Raw genomic sequence first — 16,853 nt, forward strand, 5'->3', positions numbered from 1 at the left:
AAATGTTAGGCAGACAAAATTAACACACAGGATATACAGATGCAATCATTTTGCATATTACATGCATGTACAGTATAGTATGAGCGGTACTCAAACACACAGTATGCATGCTCAAGGCCAACCCGCTGGATCTGTCTGTGCTAGTTTTTGTGTGTCTGTGTGTGCATAATGATGTGGTTGCATGCATTTCATTAGATTGTTAATATTAAATTGAAAATTTGTTTTCAAAAGCAGCAGAGTTTCATATCAGCTGCTTCCTGTTTGCTGTGTAAATGATTCCAGACCTATCGCCTCCAGCAACAAATACCCATTAAAACATCCACAGTGTTCATTACTGCATTTGTGTGTGTGTGTGTTTGAGTGTGTGTGTGTGTGTGTGTGTGTGTGTGTGTGTGTGTGTGTGTGTGTGTGTGTGTGTGTGTGTGTGTGTGTGTGTGTGTGTGTGTGTGTGTGTGTGTGTGTGTGTGTGTGTGTGTGTATATATGTGTGTATGCATGCTAATGACTTGCCTCTGTATTGGGACGCCCTTGTAATTTATATTTCTGTGTCGTTGCATGTGCGCCTGCTTGTCTGTGTGTGGGTGTGTGTGTTTCCATACACACAGAGACATCCATGTAAACAGACACACATGCAACAAACCTGACAAAACCAAACAAACAAAGGCTAAAAAAAACCAATAAAAAACAACAACGTCCATCTTAATGCAGATGTAAGACGCGCAGACACATACATACGCACACACAAAAACCTTGACCAGGAGGACAGGAGAAGGCAAGGAGCCACAGTTTGAGCCTCCAGCTGTGAGGGGTCATGACCCCTATCAGACTCTGTGTCAGTCTGCCTATTGTGCCCTGGGTAAAGCACAAACACACACACACACATACACACACACGCATTAACTTACATGGTCTCCATGACGATGGTAGGGGGCGACAGTAAGGCGGCAGGAAGTCGCTGTGGCGTTCTGATGAGAGGACCCAACCTCATCATCATAATACATTTACTGTATCTAAGTAAAGTCTACAGGTATTAGTACATAAGAGGAGTTTACATATCTAGGACAACGTAGGGGGCTCATGCAAACAGTGTGATATGCACTGTACATTGTGTATAAGTTTATATTATATTTTGATATTCCATTTTGATCAGCGTCCAAACCCTAAATGTAAAGACTGTTGACTGTTATTTATTTTGTGAATTTTCAATAATAATGAGGAGTAAATTGTACAAGACAGTGAAACTGGGTATGTGTCAGTGTGTGTGTGTGTGTGTGTGTGTGTGTGTGTGTGTGTGTGTGTGTGTGTGTGTGTGTGTGTGTGTGTGTGTGTGTGTGTGTGTGTGTGTAGTTGTGGCAAGAAGGAGGGGTATCTGCCATTGACTTTGACCATCAAGAGATACAATGGCTGTGGTGGCTTCTGAGGGAAGTAACGCATTATTGTGAGCCTGTTATGAATAATAATGTACATGGTATCTATTTTGCAATCCTGTGTAAAAATACCATTCATTTGAACCTGATGTAATCTTTGTCCACTGACACTGACTAATCAGTGTCAGTGGACATGCACAACTGAAAGCCAGATAACCAGAGAGCGAAGACAATGTGGCGGATGTAGATAAGTCTTTCACCTAAACTTTAGAAAAGCCTTTGAACAGCGCTCACTAGACCTTTTCCAGATAAAGTGGGACTGACTTCAATTTCATGTCTATTTCTTGTCTAAATCCTAATAATCATTATCATGTTCTATTATTTTCTGCCCTGCTAAATTCTCATCTCGTCCACTCCAATCAATATTTTCTGACTCTTCATCATTGCTTGAATCAGGAAGGCAGTAGCTTGCAATGGGACGCGGGGACCCAGCACAAGAGCTTGTTATTAGAGTAATAAAAGGACCTCAGACTCAGTGTTAAAGTATAGTCGTTCTGGTCGGTAAAAGCTGTATTTGTCCTCACAAAACTATCTTCAACAAGAGCACACAAATCACACCCACAAACAGATGAAGAAGTTACAAAGGGGCAGTATTCAATACTTGCAGGTGGGCCGCTTCACATACCCTTATCCCATCTCAGAGAATATGTATTTGCTGCCCCCTTTTGTTTAATAAATGTATGACAGTTTCTGACTCACCAGAAAAAAAATATGCTATGGCCAGTTGTGGCTTCTAGTGGTTAACACACAGAAGCAGGTGATTTTGACTAAAATAACGAGGAAGAAGTCTGTATTGTTTAACGACGTTCTATTTCACTTTCAATAAAACTGACTTGTCAAACACAAGTGAAACTACATATTATTGATAATGGCTGAATTCCATTCAGGTGTGCTATTGCTATTATAGTTTTCGGCACATCTAAATGGAATGGAGCCAATGTTAATGTGATTCTCTGGTTTAACAAGTCAAGACAGGCTCTGTGAAAAAGGTCCACTGAAAAAAATTGGGGCAGCAGAGATTGATAGCTTCATGTATAACCTGACATCCATAGACTGTATATAACAATGTTTCATAAGAGATGATGGACCGACTGTCAAGACAGTTCCGCTCCCATTCTTATCCCCACTAGTGGAATAAACTGTTTACCACGCTGTAACACCGTGAAACCATAAAACCTCACATAGGCTGACAAAGTAACTAACAGAGATCTCAGGGGAACAATAAAGAAATGAGTGTATGGTGTTTACGATTGAGCCTGTAAAACAGAGTTTGAGTATTCAAACTCTGTTTTACCAAATGACTTTCTTTTTTACATTTCAAGTTTCTATTGAGGTTTTTGAATGAAGCTTTGAATGTCCTTTTTATTTTATGATGTCATCACCCTAAGAATAGAAATAAATCCTCCAACAAAATCTTCAATTTGTGATTCATTGGATTAAATCAGTTAGTCTGAATATAACTCGACATTTCAGCTGCAGTGAAAATGTAGTTTTTGAAATGCTAAACGCCAACAAATAGGGATATTTGTTATATAAAATCATACTGTGAATTTTGGATTATATCTATCTTTTTTTTCAATAACAGTTGACTTTTGGACCTAACAAAGCTCTGGAGTTATTGGAAATGTTTGGATCACATGACTCTGAAACAATCCAACACACATACAGTACCAGTCAAAAGTTTGGACACACCTTCTCATTCAATGATTTTTCTTTCTTTCTTTTTTTATTTTTTTCTACATTTTAGATTAATATTGAAGACATCCAAACTATGAAGGAACACATATGGAATTATGTGGTAAACAAACAAATGCTCAACAAACCAGAATATGTTTTATATTTTAGATTCTTCAAAGTAGTTGAATGAGAAGGTGTGTCCAAACTTTTGACTGGTACTGTACTTCTACAAACAGTATACAACTAATAATATCAGTGTAGGCTGATCTTTACACTGTTGAGATATAACTGCTTTCGAAACAAAACTTGGGAAGAAACAAAGCAAAAACGGAAGTAGGCAACATTGTATCATCTTGACTCATCCGTGAGTTTCCGCCCCCCCGGTACTCTGACCAATGAGTGGAGCCGGCATAGCATCCTCCAGGGCCGACGGAGTTCGCGGGAAACCGGCTGTAGTCGAGATACATAAGCGTAATAGGACCCCGGATTACACAACCGTCTTTTATGCTAATACGGTGTATGATTAATCGACCCATTTCAAAGTGTTCCGGTTAAAAACGGAGCGGTGACACAGCTTAGATTCGCCGTCATCCAGGGACTGCTGCCCGGCTGCTGTGCTAACGCCGGACGCTCGTTAGCTCGGTCGTCTCATTGGCTAACGGGAACACGGTGCTTCATGCGACAGGACGGCGGAGATAGCTACTGCTTGTCTTGGAAGAGACAAAGGGGCTGCCGCTGTCACACACGAAATAAACTGTTAACATGTTCAACTTAGACCGTTTTCGTTTTGATAAGAAGGCAGCCACGACAGCAAATAAAGAGCAGGAAAACGGGTCCGAAAGCCCGGAGTCTGAGAAGGAGAACAAGCCAGGTAACTAGCCGATGCTAAGCTATGCTCCGCTGCTCTGTTAGCCAGATGTGTCAAGTGTGCTATCATTAGCTGTGTTTAAGTAGCATGGTTTCTATCAGCTGTCTTTTGCTGAAGGCCATCATTGCTATTTCCCACAGTCGTATTTGGTTGACGCCTAAACTGACATTGTTTCTGGTGTAACATTGAACTGCAGCTTCTTCATTATTACAGGGAGATTGTGTGATTGTGTTGTAGCTGGGCAGTATTGGCAAATCCAAATACCACAGCATTTTCTCGGTGCCAATAACGTGAAGGTGTTTTATAAACGGCCATCGGAGCTTTGAGACAAAGGCACTCCACTCCAATCATTTAAGACCAGAAAAAAGTACTCCCGTCATATATAAGTTAATGTATTATGGCGAGATCAAAAATGCCAATTTATTATTTGTCAGGTTAAAAAGAGACAATTCTGAGGGCATGGCACAATTTAGCATTTGACACATGATCCCTAAGCCTACCAGAGTTTTGGTGCCACTGTACTTCCCCTCATCACCCCACTTGCAACATAGACAGTTGCATTAAAAGTGTACTGTAAGTAAGGCTCGCTTAAAGTCTACAGTATTTGAATGTCATGATGAGGACACATTTTCACATAAGAACTAGCAGGACCTCGATGTGTGCTCTAACCAAAGTGGCTGCAAGCATTGCAAATGACAAGACGGCAGAAATGCATTCCCTTCATCTTGCATCTGATACTGCAGCGACTGCATCTGCTAACCTTTTTTCACATTTTGCTGTCCAGCTCAAATGAAACCTGTCAAAGCCACACCAAAGTCCCATGCCCGTGGAGTGGTTTTTGAGGAAGTCCTTACAATTGACTTGGAGGAAGATGAGCTCCTCTCTGAAACAAAGACCAAAACAACATTAACCAGGAAGTCCAAGTAAGTGTAAACTGAAATGAAAAAAAAATGTCACAGTCATGCTGAATCACACTGCTTTACAATATTGTTGTATGTCTTTTATAGAAATCCTATAGAGAAGTCATCCAAAAATGTGGCATCAGATCACACAGATGAGGAGGACAACGAATTGGATGATAAAATGAGCGTAATACTGGAGATGTTTCCTCAGTTGACGAGGAAGGAGCTGCTGGAGGTAAGTCCAGTTAGAGGCTTTGAGACTTCTCAGTATAGATCACATTAATGTGACTGCAGGATCCGAATTGCGCTGTTACCCACTGTCATAGCTATCTTGATTGATTATACACCAACTTTTGGCTTAACGTGTCATCATGATTAAGTATTTAATTTATCTGACAGCCAGCTATAATTTAGACACTGTTTATATAGCACAATCCCTTGAAATCTCCAGTTTTTCTCTGTTCAAAGCACCTTGTTCCTTTCCATTTTCAGGTCATTGGGAGCACAAGCACATTGGATGGTGCCGTAGCTGCATGCCTTTTAAGGTTTGGTGATAAAGAAGGTAAATAATAACTTTCTCATTTGTCCATGCTCAATTGGACATGAACAAGACTTAAAAATGTTTTTGTGAGGCATTGTAGTTTAAAGAAGGTTTAGTTTATCGTAGTATTAAGTAAAAGTTTGCGTTTTTTGTGTTTTATATTGTGTTCAATCAATTTTTTAAACTTTGCTCATTCTCTGTGCCATGAAGCAAATTCAAAACTAGATGCAAGAAATTATTAATGCAGCTAGTGTACATTTTGTAAATATGGGAAAATGTTGCAGTACAAACCCTGTGCTGTGCATTAAAGATTTTTTTTTACCTACCTAGTTGGCTACTTTTGACAGCTCTGACTTTTGTCTTCTCAGCCTCAGACCAAGGCAGGAAGAGAAAGCAAGATGGATCCAGCAGTTCTCAGGACAGTGGTGATATTCAAACCAGCAAGAGGAGTAAGATGGTAACAGTGGTAAGATTACTAATGTTAACTTCATGGGTTAAAACAATGACGTACATATGTTCGAGATCCTGACGTTTTAGCTCAGAGTACACCTAAAGCCATTTTAAGTGTTTGTACTGCAATTCTGCATCGTACGTCTTTACATTATAACGTACTGTAGATTTTACACTCATCCTACCCTGAATAAAAGCTACTGTTGGGTTTGTTGCTCCCTATGTCCCAAAAACTTTGGACATTAACATTTTTTTCCTTTTTTAAAGAGACCAAAAACACGAATTAACATTTGCAAATTTAAAAACATAACAGAGACACTGCATTTTCCACATAAGAATTATAATCACAATCATGTGTTGAAGGGGACGAGCTAAACAATCAGTGACTATTTTGGCTTTCCCTTCAACACCAGTTGCAAATCTCAGTAGGTTACATTTAATTGAAGCGGTAAGGTGTTCCCCTCAGCTTTGTATTGACCTTGCTTGTATTTAAAACAAAAGGTTTCTGATGAGGATGACAGAGAGCCAAGCTGGGAGAAGCAGGAAGCCATGGTCCGAAGACTGCAGAAAAAGTTTCCTGACCAGGACAAAGAGGTGATGACGCACATAGACTTGTCCCCGACTGTAACGCATGAATCCATTTCACGTAATTTCTTCGTCTAATCTGCTTCTACCCTCTCAAACTGTTTATACTCTGATAACACTACAATGTGTGTGTGACTGAGTTTGTGATGTTACAGTATAATGTGATGTTACACAAGTCCAGCACCAGAAGCCTTGCAGCTTCAAGAAACTGTTAATCACACTCAGCTCTCTCAGGCATAATGACAAATCACGCGATACTTAATCCATTTTTCGGTTTAATAGTGTCCTAAAAATAATCAATGTAAATCAAAGCTCATTTCATCAATTCAACAGAACTGTTTTGAAGCAAAAACCAATGTCCCAAGTCGTGTATTTGTCCAATGATAAGCAAAACAGAGTATTTGTCTTTCATCTGTTCAAGCTCTTTTTTTGTAAAAATGAGTATTGGGTGTAAGTAAATGATATCGTTATCATTATGATTTCAAATGTATTCTTGTAAAATGTAGTTTTTGGCAAGAGAGTAAATGAATACATTTGTTTGAAGGAGATGTTTTCACTGCATTATACAATAGGTATTAGAAAGGGATTATGACCTTCACACCAGCTCTAAGCATCTTATAATACATAATTAGAAATACTAGTGCCAAGAACTTATTTCAATCAAAGTAAGTATTTAAAAAAAAAAAAAAAAGATTTACTAATAATCTGAATTGTGTGTGTGTTAATGCAAATAACCACTATAACAAAGTAAAAGGATAGCATTTAGCATTTTGGAAGTTTACAGTGACAACAACACGGTTGAAATTATATTTTCCGATTGGTGTTGAAAAAGTTAGTCCGGAGCCTTGTATACCAGCTGCTATGCGATAATAAAACAGCAAAAACGGGTTGTCTTAACAGCCACGCCATACCACAATGAGAAGTAAAAGTAGATTTTGCAAAGCTGTTTCCTGACACAGTGCATTTTGTATTTTAGTTCTGACTCTTGCTGATGTCTGTCTTGTTGTAGGAGCTGAGGATGGTTCTGCAGGAACACGACTGGAATGTTGAGGATGCTCTGCAGGTTCTACAAATGTTCTCAGACCCAGGTACAAACACAACAGCCATCAGCTGAATCCAACCAAGTTTTCACTGACCTCGTGTTTGTGTTTACTTAACTGATTCTGAAACATACTCTGGCTCAATTTGTTATTCTTTTTTTCCGGTTGTCAGATGATACCAGTTTCAGCTCACCTGACGCAGAAGAAAAGAAATCCAGTAAATCGAAGAGTAAAGACAAGTCAAGCCAGGACAACAGGAAGTTGAAGCGCCACAAAGATCACAGAGACAGTAAATCCAGGATAAATCTAAAGGACCACAGAAATAATAGTGAAACAGAGGAGGAGAGTAAAGATGATACTGACGCTACAAAGGACAGCGACGGTTCAGATTCAGACCACAGTGAAGCTGCAAACAACAGAAGTAGCACTTCCACTTTGTCTACATGGCTTAAAAAAAGTTCTGACTCGGTATCCTCATCCTCATCCTCTTTTGTCAAGAAAACAACTACCTCTTCCTCCCTGAAGCCATCCTCTTCGTCCTCTACTGCTCAGATGCTGTCCAGATTTGCCAGTGGGACCAGTATAGCTAAGAATCAGGCAGCAGAGAGAAAGAAGAAGGCACGTGCCTCAAACGAACAAGTCAGCTCTGAGGAGGAAAACGACGATGAAGAGGAAGCGGTGAGCAGCGAGTTTGAGGACTCTGATGAAGAGCTGGATTGTAAAGGCGGCATGACAGATCTGAAGAAAGAGATGCTGGCTTTTTTCCGGGATGCATCGATCGATGAGCTGTCTCTAATCGCTGGGTGCTCTGTTAAAAAGGCCCAGAAGATTGTGGAGCTGAGGCCCTTTGATGACTGGCAAAGCCTGGTGAGAGAATGTGTATGTGTGTCTGTTTAAACAAATGAAACAAGAAACATGAAAAAGCCATCATGCAGGGGATTCCTTCATGTCAAATAAAACAGTTTGCACAAGTTATCGTTGGGAATAGTTGTAAAAACAAAGAGCTACACTCAGTCAATCCTGCTGCTGAACACCTGGAAAATGACTTTGTGACCTGTTCTTTTTCATTCACACTGTATTTACTTATTGAGCGCCCCACACCGCTGTCCTCCGTGTAGAGACAAGACATTCTTGACAAGCTATTGAATAGCAGAACTCTTCACCTCCTGACATACTATCTCACCTCATGGTGTTTTTTTTATTTTCTAAGCATCTATCCGTCAACAGAGAGTAAATGTTATTTGTTATGGTGCATAATAATGATGACAGGGTGTCATGTTGGAAAAATAGGGCAGTGAAATATTTATGATCTGTGTACACCGAACTCAACGGCAGTAAAGTAATTAAGTGATTCTCAAACATTTTGTCCCTATCCACTGTCATTTAATGACTTATCAGAGAACTTACTATTAGATTGTACAGAAGTAGTCGATGGATTCTGTCTCGATACTCAACATATTGTGTGAATTCTAACAGTATTCTTTCCTCTTCAGATTAATGTCTTCATTAAGGACAAAGGATTGTCGGACTCATTACTGCTGGGCTGCAGAGTCGTCCTCAAAGAGCGGAAGGTCGTCCTGGGGCTGATGTCCAAATGTAAAACCATTTCCTCAAGAATGGTCAAACAGGTCACTGAGGTGATGGAGAGGGGCACAAGGTCCATGAAACAGCCAAGCCTTCTGAACAGCCAGTGAGTAAAATGTACATCAACACATACTGTAACTAGAAAGGTGCACTCAGTAGAGTTCAGATCTCTGCCAGGTGAGTCTGCAACAACTACTTCACTAATGATAGAATGAATACAAGCCACAATTGTGAAACAACCTATCTAGACCACCGACCACCAGCGTATCAACGAATCAACGGTTTTCACACAACCGATACACTCAATTTTAATTTATGCCGCTGTCCACACAGGTGTACATTTCAGGTCGTTTTTTCTGACAATACACATGTAAATGTGAGGTACTGAATACATTTATCTACGTTTTGCAACCTACATGGAGCAGTGAGTGCTGTTCCCTGCACCTTCTGTTTCCTCTTATCTAATTCCATAAACGATGCATTAGGACTATTTGGTTACCTACATTATGCGCTTTTATATAGATGAGAGATCCAATTATTTTTCTCAGTTTGTCATTGGTTTTCTTTCAGAAACCAGCTGAAACCCTATCAGCTGATTGGTCTAAAGTGGCTGCTGCTTCTGCATGAGCACAAACTGAGTGGTATCCTCGCTGATGAAATGGTAAGGCAACAAGCCTATGACATGTGGGAAGTGACACGGTTCACTACCAACATTCATGAGGTGTTGATCACAAGGCCAAAGTCAAAAACAAACAAAATGTTAACATTTAAAAAGCCAAGCAGGACAGTATGCGCCTACAGCTTATTTAAGTGTTTGAGTTTTTACTTGATGGGTGTTACTGTGCCTCTATCAAAGAGGGTTTGTGTGGATATGTTGCCATCCTTCAGGTGAACAAACAATCAGAGAGTAGAGGGAAGAAAGAAGACGTGTACAAGCAGCAGACAGTTAGATTTGTTTTTGTAGCCCCAAGACGCTGAGAGAAGTGAAAACTTTGGTTTGTATAGTTTAGTAAAGCTGCTGTGCTGTTGAAGTTCGGATTATGGCTGTTTATACTTGTCATATGAAACGCAGATGTTCAAATATCTTTTTTACTGTTCACCTGGGTCTGTCTTTATCCTTGTGTTTGATATCTGACTCACTCTGTATGTCTCCATCTCTCTTTTTCTCTTTTACGCTCTTGTTCACTCCTCTCAGGGTTTGGGGAAAACTATCCAGGCTATAGCGTTTCTGGCCCAGCTTTACGAGAAGGGAATAGACGGTCCTCACCTCATCACTGTGCCGGCCTCGACATTGGGTAATGATCTCCACAAATCACACACTTTGCTACCACTTTGCTACCTTGCTATAACAGTAATTCTCTTGTCACCTCATCTGTTTTTCTGGTGTACCTAAACTAATTGCTTGAAATGTCATAGATACTACTTTGTCTCTATTCAGACTAGACCTGAGCAGCATCTATTTTTTCCCCACATCTTCCTGACATTTCAATGGGTTATAGACCCTTTTACAGCTGACAACATAATTACGAATCGGTGTTAGCTGGAGGCAAAAACGAGGAAAGACTGGGGGCAAACACGTAATGTATAACCATAGAGTAGTGGGCTAAAGTTACATATCAAAAACGTCATCTTTCTGTGTTGTTTGGTGCCAGAATTGATATCTTGTTCATTTGGAGTGGAGCATTTTAGAGATGGAGATAAAATGTTGCTCACAGTTTAGCTGAGCCTTCTTCTCCACAGCCCACAGCAGTCCCAGCTGCTGCCTTGCAGTGAGGAGCTCACCGCTCACGCTTAACACTACACTACAGAGAAAATTTTGTTAATAATTAGCCTTCTGCTCATCCAGACTGGAAGTTGAATAAAACCTTGCGGCTATAAACTGCTTGTGTTGTTGGCAGAAGATTAAACCCAAAATAACCCAAATCAGTGGCAAATCACCTGTAACGTTATCCCCACCACTCGTGGTCGCCATCTTTCTCAGCTCAGCTGCCTGTTCCACCAGTATAGACTGACCTCTAGTGGCGCATGCTGTGCACCACAATAAATCACATCAATACGACGTCATAGAAAGCAGAGAATCTGTATGATTATTAATACTGTTATATTGAATGTGGGACTGCAATATTCAAGTGTGTTTTTTTTTTTACTTCTTGTAGCTCATTTTTGCTTTGTAAAATTACTACTAAATCAATCATTAATCTATGATTTATGCTCATTCTGTCTTGCAGATAACTGGGTCAGAGAGCTGAAGCTGTGGTGTCCAAGCCTCAAAATTCTCGTCTATTGTGGTATGACTCCTTTTTCTCCTTTTCCCATTGAAACCTCCCATGTTGTTTTCCTTACATGAACCCTGTAATGGTTAAGGGAACCTTAAAGGATAACTATGATCTTTTTCTTCCTGGACCCTTTTTACCCATGTTTCTGTGTCTAAGTGACTAAAGGAGAGCAGCTCTGTTCAGGGTCTTTCCACAGTTTTCAGTAGTGTGTACCCATTTGTTCTACGCAGGATCTGTGGAAGATCGCCGCTACCTCAGACACGACCTCCTCAGTGATGGTGCTGATTGCAACGTCATTGTGACCACGTGAGACACCCCCTCCATTATGTTTGACAGATTTTAGTGCAGATGACTACGGCGGCATTAAGAGCCTGAAGCATTTTGTCACTCACACCTTAACACAAACTTTTGTTTCACAGGTATAACATGGCCATCGGAAACGATAGCGACCGCGGTCTTTTCCGTAAGCTGCGTCTGAAGTATGCTGTGTTTGATGAAGGTCACATGCTGAAGAACATGAACTCTCTGCGCTACCGCCACCTCATGGCTATTAACGTTAGTTCACTGACATTTTGTAACGTTTTCTTCCGGCCTATTTCTCTGGTTTCTTCATATCTTATCAGAATTATTGCACCTAACCATGTAGGATGCCTCTCTCTCTCTCTCTCTCTCTCTCTCTCTCTCTCTCCCCCCCTGTAGGCAGAGCATCGCTTGCTGCTGACAGGAACTCCTTTACAGAACAACCTCTTAGAGCTGATGTCTCTTCTGAACTTCATCATGCCTTCTATGTTCTCCAGCTCCACTACACAGCTCTCCAAAATGTTTTCTATGGTGAGTGTGTGTCTGTAAGACTGCTATGTTTTTAAAAGCTGGATAGACGGATATCTTCGATTACAGCAACAATCCTGGTACTTCATTAGACGACTGTGAGAAGACATCTTCACTTTGACATCTTCTATTGATTGTTACTTCTGTCCGTCCACTAACTTTAAGTCCCTTTTTATGTTCTTTTGTTTCACAAGTGTAAACAAAAAAAACACCACGTGTTACCTTGCAAGTTACATAGCCAGCCAAAAAAAGTGTATAGTTTAATATTTATTTTGCCCATCTGACCAAAGTTTTCTGTCTCATCAGAAATCCCATGAGGAGCAGAGCCGCTTTGAGAGGGATCGTATTTCTCAGGCCAAACTCATCATGAAACCTTTTATCCTCAGACGAGTCAAGAGCGAGGTGAGTTGATGAAGTTCAATTTACAGATGTGTATTGTGTAAATACTACTATGTGTATGGAAAGTAAGTGTGTTCTGTAGCGAAATGTAGCATAACAGTGATTTTCCATCTCTCTGTTTTACATCCAACTATGTTAAAAGCATTGATAGTGTTAGTGTTATAATTCAATGAAGATTTGGATTAATTCTGTTAGAGTAGAATCAGGATTCTCAAATGACAAACACACATTACACACAGATTTTCTAGGACATCACCATTTGCTTCATTATGCTTACAATGAGAGTAATCATAGTTCAAACCCTGTGTAAGTATTGTGAATAACTTATTGCTTCCCCCTTTTTCCAGGTCCTCAAGCAGCTGCCAGCCAAGGAAGATAAGGTAGAGTCCTGCCCAATGAGTGAGAAACAGCAGGTCCTCTACCAGACCCTCTTTAAAAAACTTAAGGCTTCCACCAATGGCGAGAGTAAGGCTGATATACTGCTCCTTGTTGTTCATCAGTGTTATTTTGTGCAAATCTCAGAAATAAGCAATTTCTCTCATGGATTTTCTTTGCAGAACGTGAGTTGTGTAATGTGATGATGCAGTTGAGGAAGATGGCCAACCACCCACTGCTTCATAGACAGTACTACACCACAGAAAAGCTCAAAGCCATGAGTAAACTCATGCTTAAGGTCAGTCTTACTTGTATCTTTTCTGCTGTTTTTTTCTAAATTCTTTTGTCAAAAGTTGTTCTTGTGAGGCTTAGCTTCCTGGTAACGCCATCATTCAATGATCATTCAAGTGTGCCATCTTAAAGTATTTAGATTGTTGGGAATTGTATTATCCAAACAAGTGGAATAACTGAAGATGGAACATATTCACTCTAGTGAATTAGTGCGACAACAAGATAGAGATAGCCAAGAATGCTATACTGTGTATGATCTATAATATTATTTGTTATTCCACGCTAATGTCCCTCCTTTTACTCAACCCTCTGTATCATATTTTGGGTATTTCCCTGCCTCCTCTTGTTAAATGTTTCATCCATTGTTCTTTCTCTACCTCCACAGGAGCCAACTCACTTTGATGCAGACGCTGCTCTGATCCAGGAGGACATGGAAGTGATGTCAGACTTTGAGCTGAATCGTCTTTGCCAGCAGTACTCCTCCCTCAGCTCCTACCAGCTTGAAAAAAATCTCCTGCTTGACTCTGGGAAGTTCCACCACCTCACGGAGCTGCTGGCCTCACATAAAAGCAAGGTAAATACAAATGTGCAGAGTGGTGTCTGTGGCACATGCAACAGGAGTGCAGACTGCATGTACTAAGGAGGTCCGCTTTCATTTCATCTTCCAGGGAGACCGGGTGGTGTTGTTTAGTCAGTTCACCATGATGCTGGACATTGTGGAGGTGCTGCTGAAACATCTTAAGCATCGTTACGTCAGACTGGATGGATCCACTCCCATAGCAGACAGGTCAGTGTTGTACAGTACTGTATTAATTCACAAATCTAACTAGTCATCCCTACTGCAAACAGAATAGCTGTCCTAACTACACTGTCTCTTTTGCAATGGGACTACTGCATGTATGTGTAGGTTGTGATTTTGATGCAGAGCTGATATATTGGTAACCTTTAGCTGATATGCATCTTTTATTCTAGCTGTTACTTCAGTTTAAATTTGGATTTCAAATGAAGCAATGTTTGGTATTAACCTCTCTCAACATAACATGAATTGTGTCACATGTAATTGCGAAGATGTTTTCTTTGTCCTGCAGGATTGGGTTGATTGATGAGTACAACACGGATCCTGACATATTTGTGTTCCTGTTGTCAACGCGTGCTGGTGGCCTGGGCATCAACCTCACCTCCGCTAACGTTGTCATCCTACATGACATTGACTGCAATCCCTACAACGACAAACAGGCAGAGGACAGATGTCACCGTGTAGGCCAGACCAAGTAAGATGAAATCTGTAAAAAATACCATTTTATTCTTACAGGCTGAGTTTTAAATCACTTTTGATTCATGTAAGCAATTAGACAGAAAACACTTTTGCTATACACCAGCAGATTTTGATGGAATTCAAATCTCAGAATAATATAGTGGTTGTTCATTGCAATTACAGGACCTCTCTGGGTAAAAATGTTCCCTTCCAGAACAGTCCTTAATGTATAGATAACCGGTAGTGACTAATGTACCGCACTGTGTCTCTCAGGATTGTAAAGGTGATTAAGCTGATCAGTAAGGGCAGCATAGAGGACTGCATGCTGCAGCTGAGCCACAAGAAACTAAAGCTGGAGCAGGACATGACTGCTGCTGAAGGTAAGGAGAAGTGCAAACAAACATGTGCTTTCTTGACTGCATGGACACAATTTCTGTTATAAATACATCAAATAGATTTTTAATTTAAGTATGCAATCTAATTATTAAAACAACAAAAAAGCAGTGTTGATTTTAATTTGGGAGAGCTAGCTATTGAGGCCCAAGCTATAGCTCTTCAACTTACTCCTCGGATAAGACTGGCAAAACTGAAAGAAATTGACTTAAAAAAAAGTTGATCGGTAAAGAATGAGGTCATTCAGATTCGAGTACTGCTCTGAGACTTCCAGCTCTGTTTGTGATGGTCCAATGAGTCTCAAGCCTATGAAGAGAATATCCTAAAAAACCCTGCAGAGCTGGCCATTAGTATTTGTTGATCAAAGTACAATGATATATCTAAAAGTACAAAGTATAGAAAAACCAGCTGTTTGAACCAGCTAACTTGTGATTACCCTAACCTACAGAATTATTTGCAAATGGAAAAAAAAATAATAAAACATCATGTGTTCTTTAGGTGGTGAGGGGACCATACCTGAAGACATGGCGTCTTTGCTCAAAGCCTCACTGGGACTGTGATCAGCAAACATGAAACATGAGACTGTACAAATACATTTTTGATGGCATTCCTGTGATTCTGGCAAGAGTGTTGTGACTGAACACACACGTTTGTGTCTATTCTGGAAAACTACTGAGAACCATACGCTGCCATGAAAAAAAAAAGTTCTGATATTGAGATCTGACTTACTGTGTAGCATGGTAGCTGTGCCTAAAACACTATTTTTACATGCACACAGTTTATTGCTCCTACTTTGACGAGATCAATATATAAAGGCAGAACAATAAAGTTGCCTTTTATAAATGTAATGCACTCCACATGTCATGCAAGGTTTCTCTGTAGAAACGTGAAAGAAATAGGTGTTTAGAAGTTCAGATGAAACTGTCAGTAATGCAGCATGGGTTGGAGTACACCATGGCGCTTGTATGAACAAAGGTCAATAATTTAAGTTCACATAACCCATGCAGATTAAAGGTACTGTATGCTGGTAAGAAAATTTGTGTAACCGCGATGGAGTGATAGATTTCTATACCATCCTTCTTACACGACCGTGTTCCATCTTTCCTGACGCACTTGCTCTTACTTCACAGTACTTAAAAAATATATATTGTTTACATCAGGATATTTTTTGCTGCTGTGATCCACAGTAACGTTTCAACAGCAGCTCACAACTGGATTGATATTTTTTGGAGAAAAGTTGCGATTCACATGAATTTCCTCTGATACCATACCTGATCAACATGTTTGAGCGTTGTGGTTACATCAGAAAGTCAGCCATGTATCTAACAAATTTTATTCTCTGGTAGTGTAATTGTCGTATTTTATCCTGATGTCATATTTCAAGTAAAACATTTTTGCAAAGGCAGACTGATTGGCCTTTTATAGACAGAACATACATGGCTTTGTTGATAGATTTAGTAAACACAAATCCCATTTTTTCTGGAGTGTAAAACTATAAAAACTCAAACATGAAATAGAATGTTTTGAATTGGATTCTGTGCTCTTTCTACCCCGTTAAGTATCTTGAGCTAAGGGACACGGAGAGGTTGATGAAGCAGCTGCTGCATTAGTGCTGTATAAGTGGCTTATGTGTTGTAAGTGTACAAGTGTTAAGTGTCAAAGCTTTTACTAAGTCATTTGTATGTTTTTAAAGTTCCTGTTTGAACTAAATAATAAAAATTGGAATAAAAGTTTGTGTGGTCACGCCTACAGGGATTCAGCAGGAGGATCTGCCAATAAGAAAATTATCTTGCATCATGTATGAATTATTGATATTATTACACTGGCAGCAGATGAAAGACCTGCACATTTCTCACACCAGGTTTGGTAACCACCTGGTCTGTGGTTTCCACTAATCTTAAGAAATATAAATTGGAAATTTGCCACTTTTGAGTTTTATTACTGACAGCAGTCTACTATGATC

The 16,853-nt window shown here is 40.0% G+C and overlaps 1 protein-coding gene across 1 annotated transcript; it reads left to right on the forward strand.

The window, feature by feature from the left end:
• Positions 1–3,477: 3,477 nt before the first annotated feature.
• Positions 3,478–16,620, forward strand: smarcad1a (SWI/SNF-related, matrix-associated actin-dependent regulator of chromatin, subfamily a, containing DEAD/H box 1 a). The gene is made up of 23 exons (XM_054610457.1): positions 3,478–3,974; positions 4,756–4,894; positions 4,979–5,108; positions 5,366–5,435; positions 5,783–5,880; positions 6,366–6,458; positions 7,459–7,537; positions 7,662–8,356; positions 8,983–9,179; positions 9,644–9,734; positions 10,269–10,368; positions 11,302–11,361; positions 11,580–11,655; positions 11,769–11,904; positions 12,049–12,180; positions 12,484–12,579; positions 12,924–13,041; positions 13,134–13,249; positions 13,628–13,816; positions 13,911–14,029; positions 14,331–14,513; positions 14,771–14,877; positions 15,389–16,620. Exons 1-23 carry the CDS (start codon positions 3,866–3,868, stop codon positions 15,448–15,450), a joined length of 3,195 nt encoding a protein of 1,064 aa, XP_054466432.1. The 5' UTR covers positions 3,478–3,865; the 3' UTR covers positions 15,451–16,620.
• Positions 16,621–16,853: the final 233 nt, after the last annotated feature.

Source organism: Anoplopoma fimbria, chromosome 13 (assembly GCF_027596085.1).
Source record: "Anoplopoma fimbria isolate UVic2021 breed Golden Eagle Sablefish chromosome 13, Afim_UVic_2022, whole genome shotgun sequence".
Classification (NCBI taxonomy): Eukaryota; Metazoa; Chordata; class Actinopteri; order Perciformes; family Anoplopomatidae; genus Anoplopoma; species Anoplopoma fimbria.

Bases quoted from the DNA above. Each gene is read 5' to 3' on its own strand.
- smarcad1a (XM_054610457.1), top strand. From the start codon at position 3,866: ATGTTCAACTTAGACCGTTTTCGTTTTGATAAGAAGGCAGCCACGACA. The intron at 8,357-8,982 runs GTGAGAGAATGT...TTTCCTCTTCAG, and splicing joins TTGATGACTGGCAAAGCCTG to ATTAATGTCTTCATTAAGGA. The intron at 13,042-13,133 runs GTAAGGCTGATA...TTTTCTTTGCAG, and splicing joins GGCTTCCACCAATGGCGAGA to AACGTGAGTTGTGTAATGTG.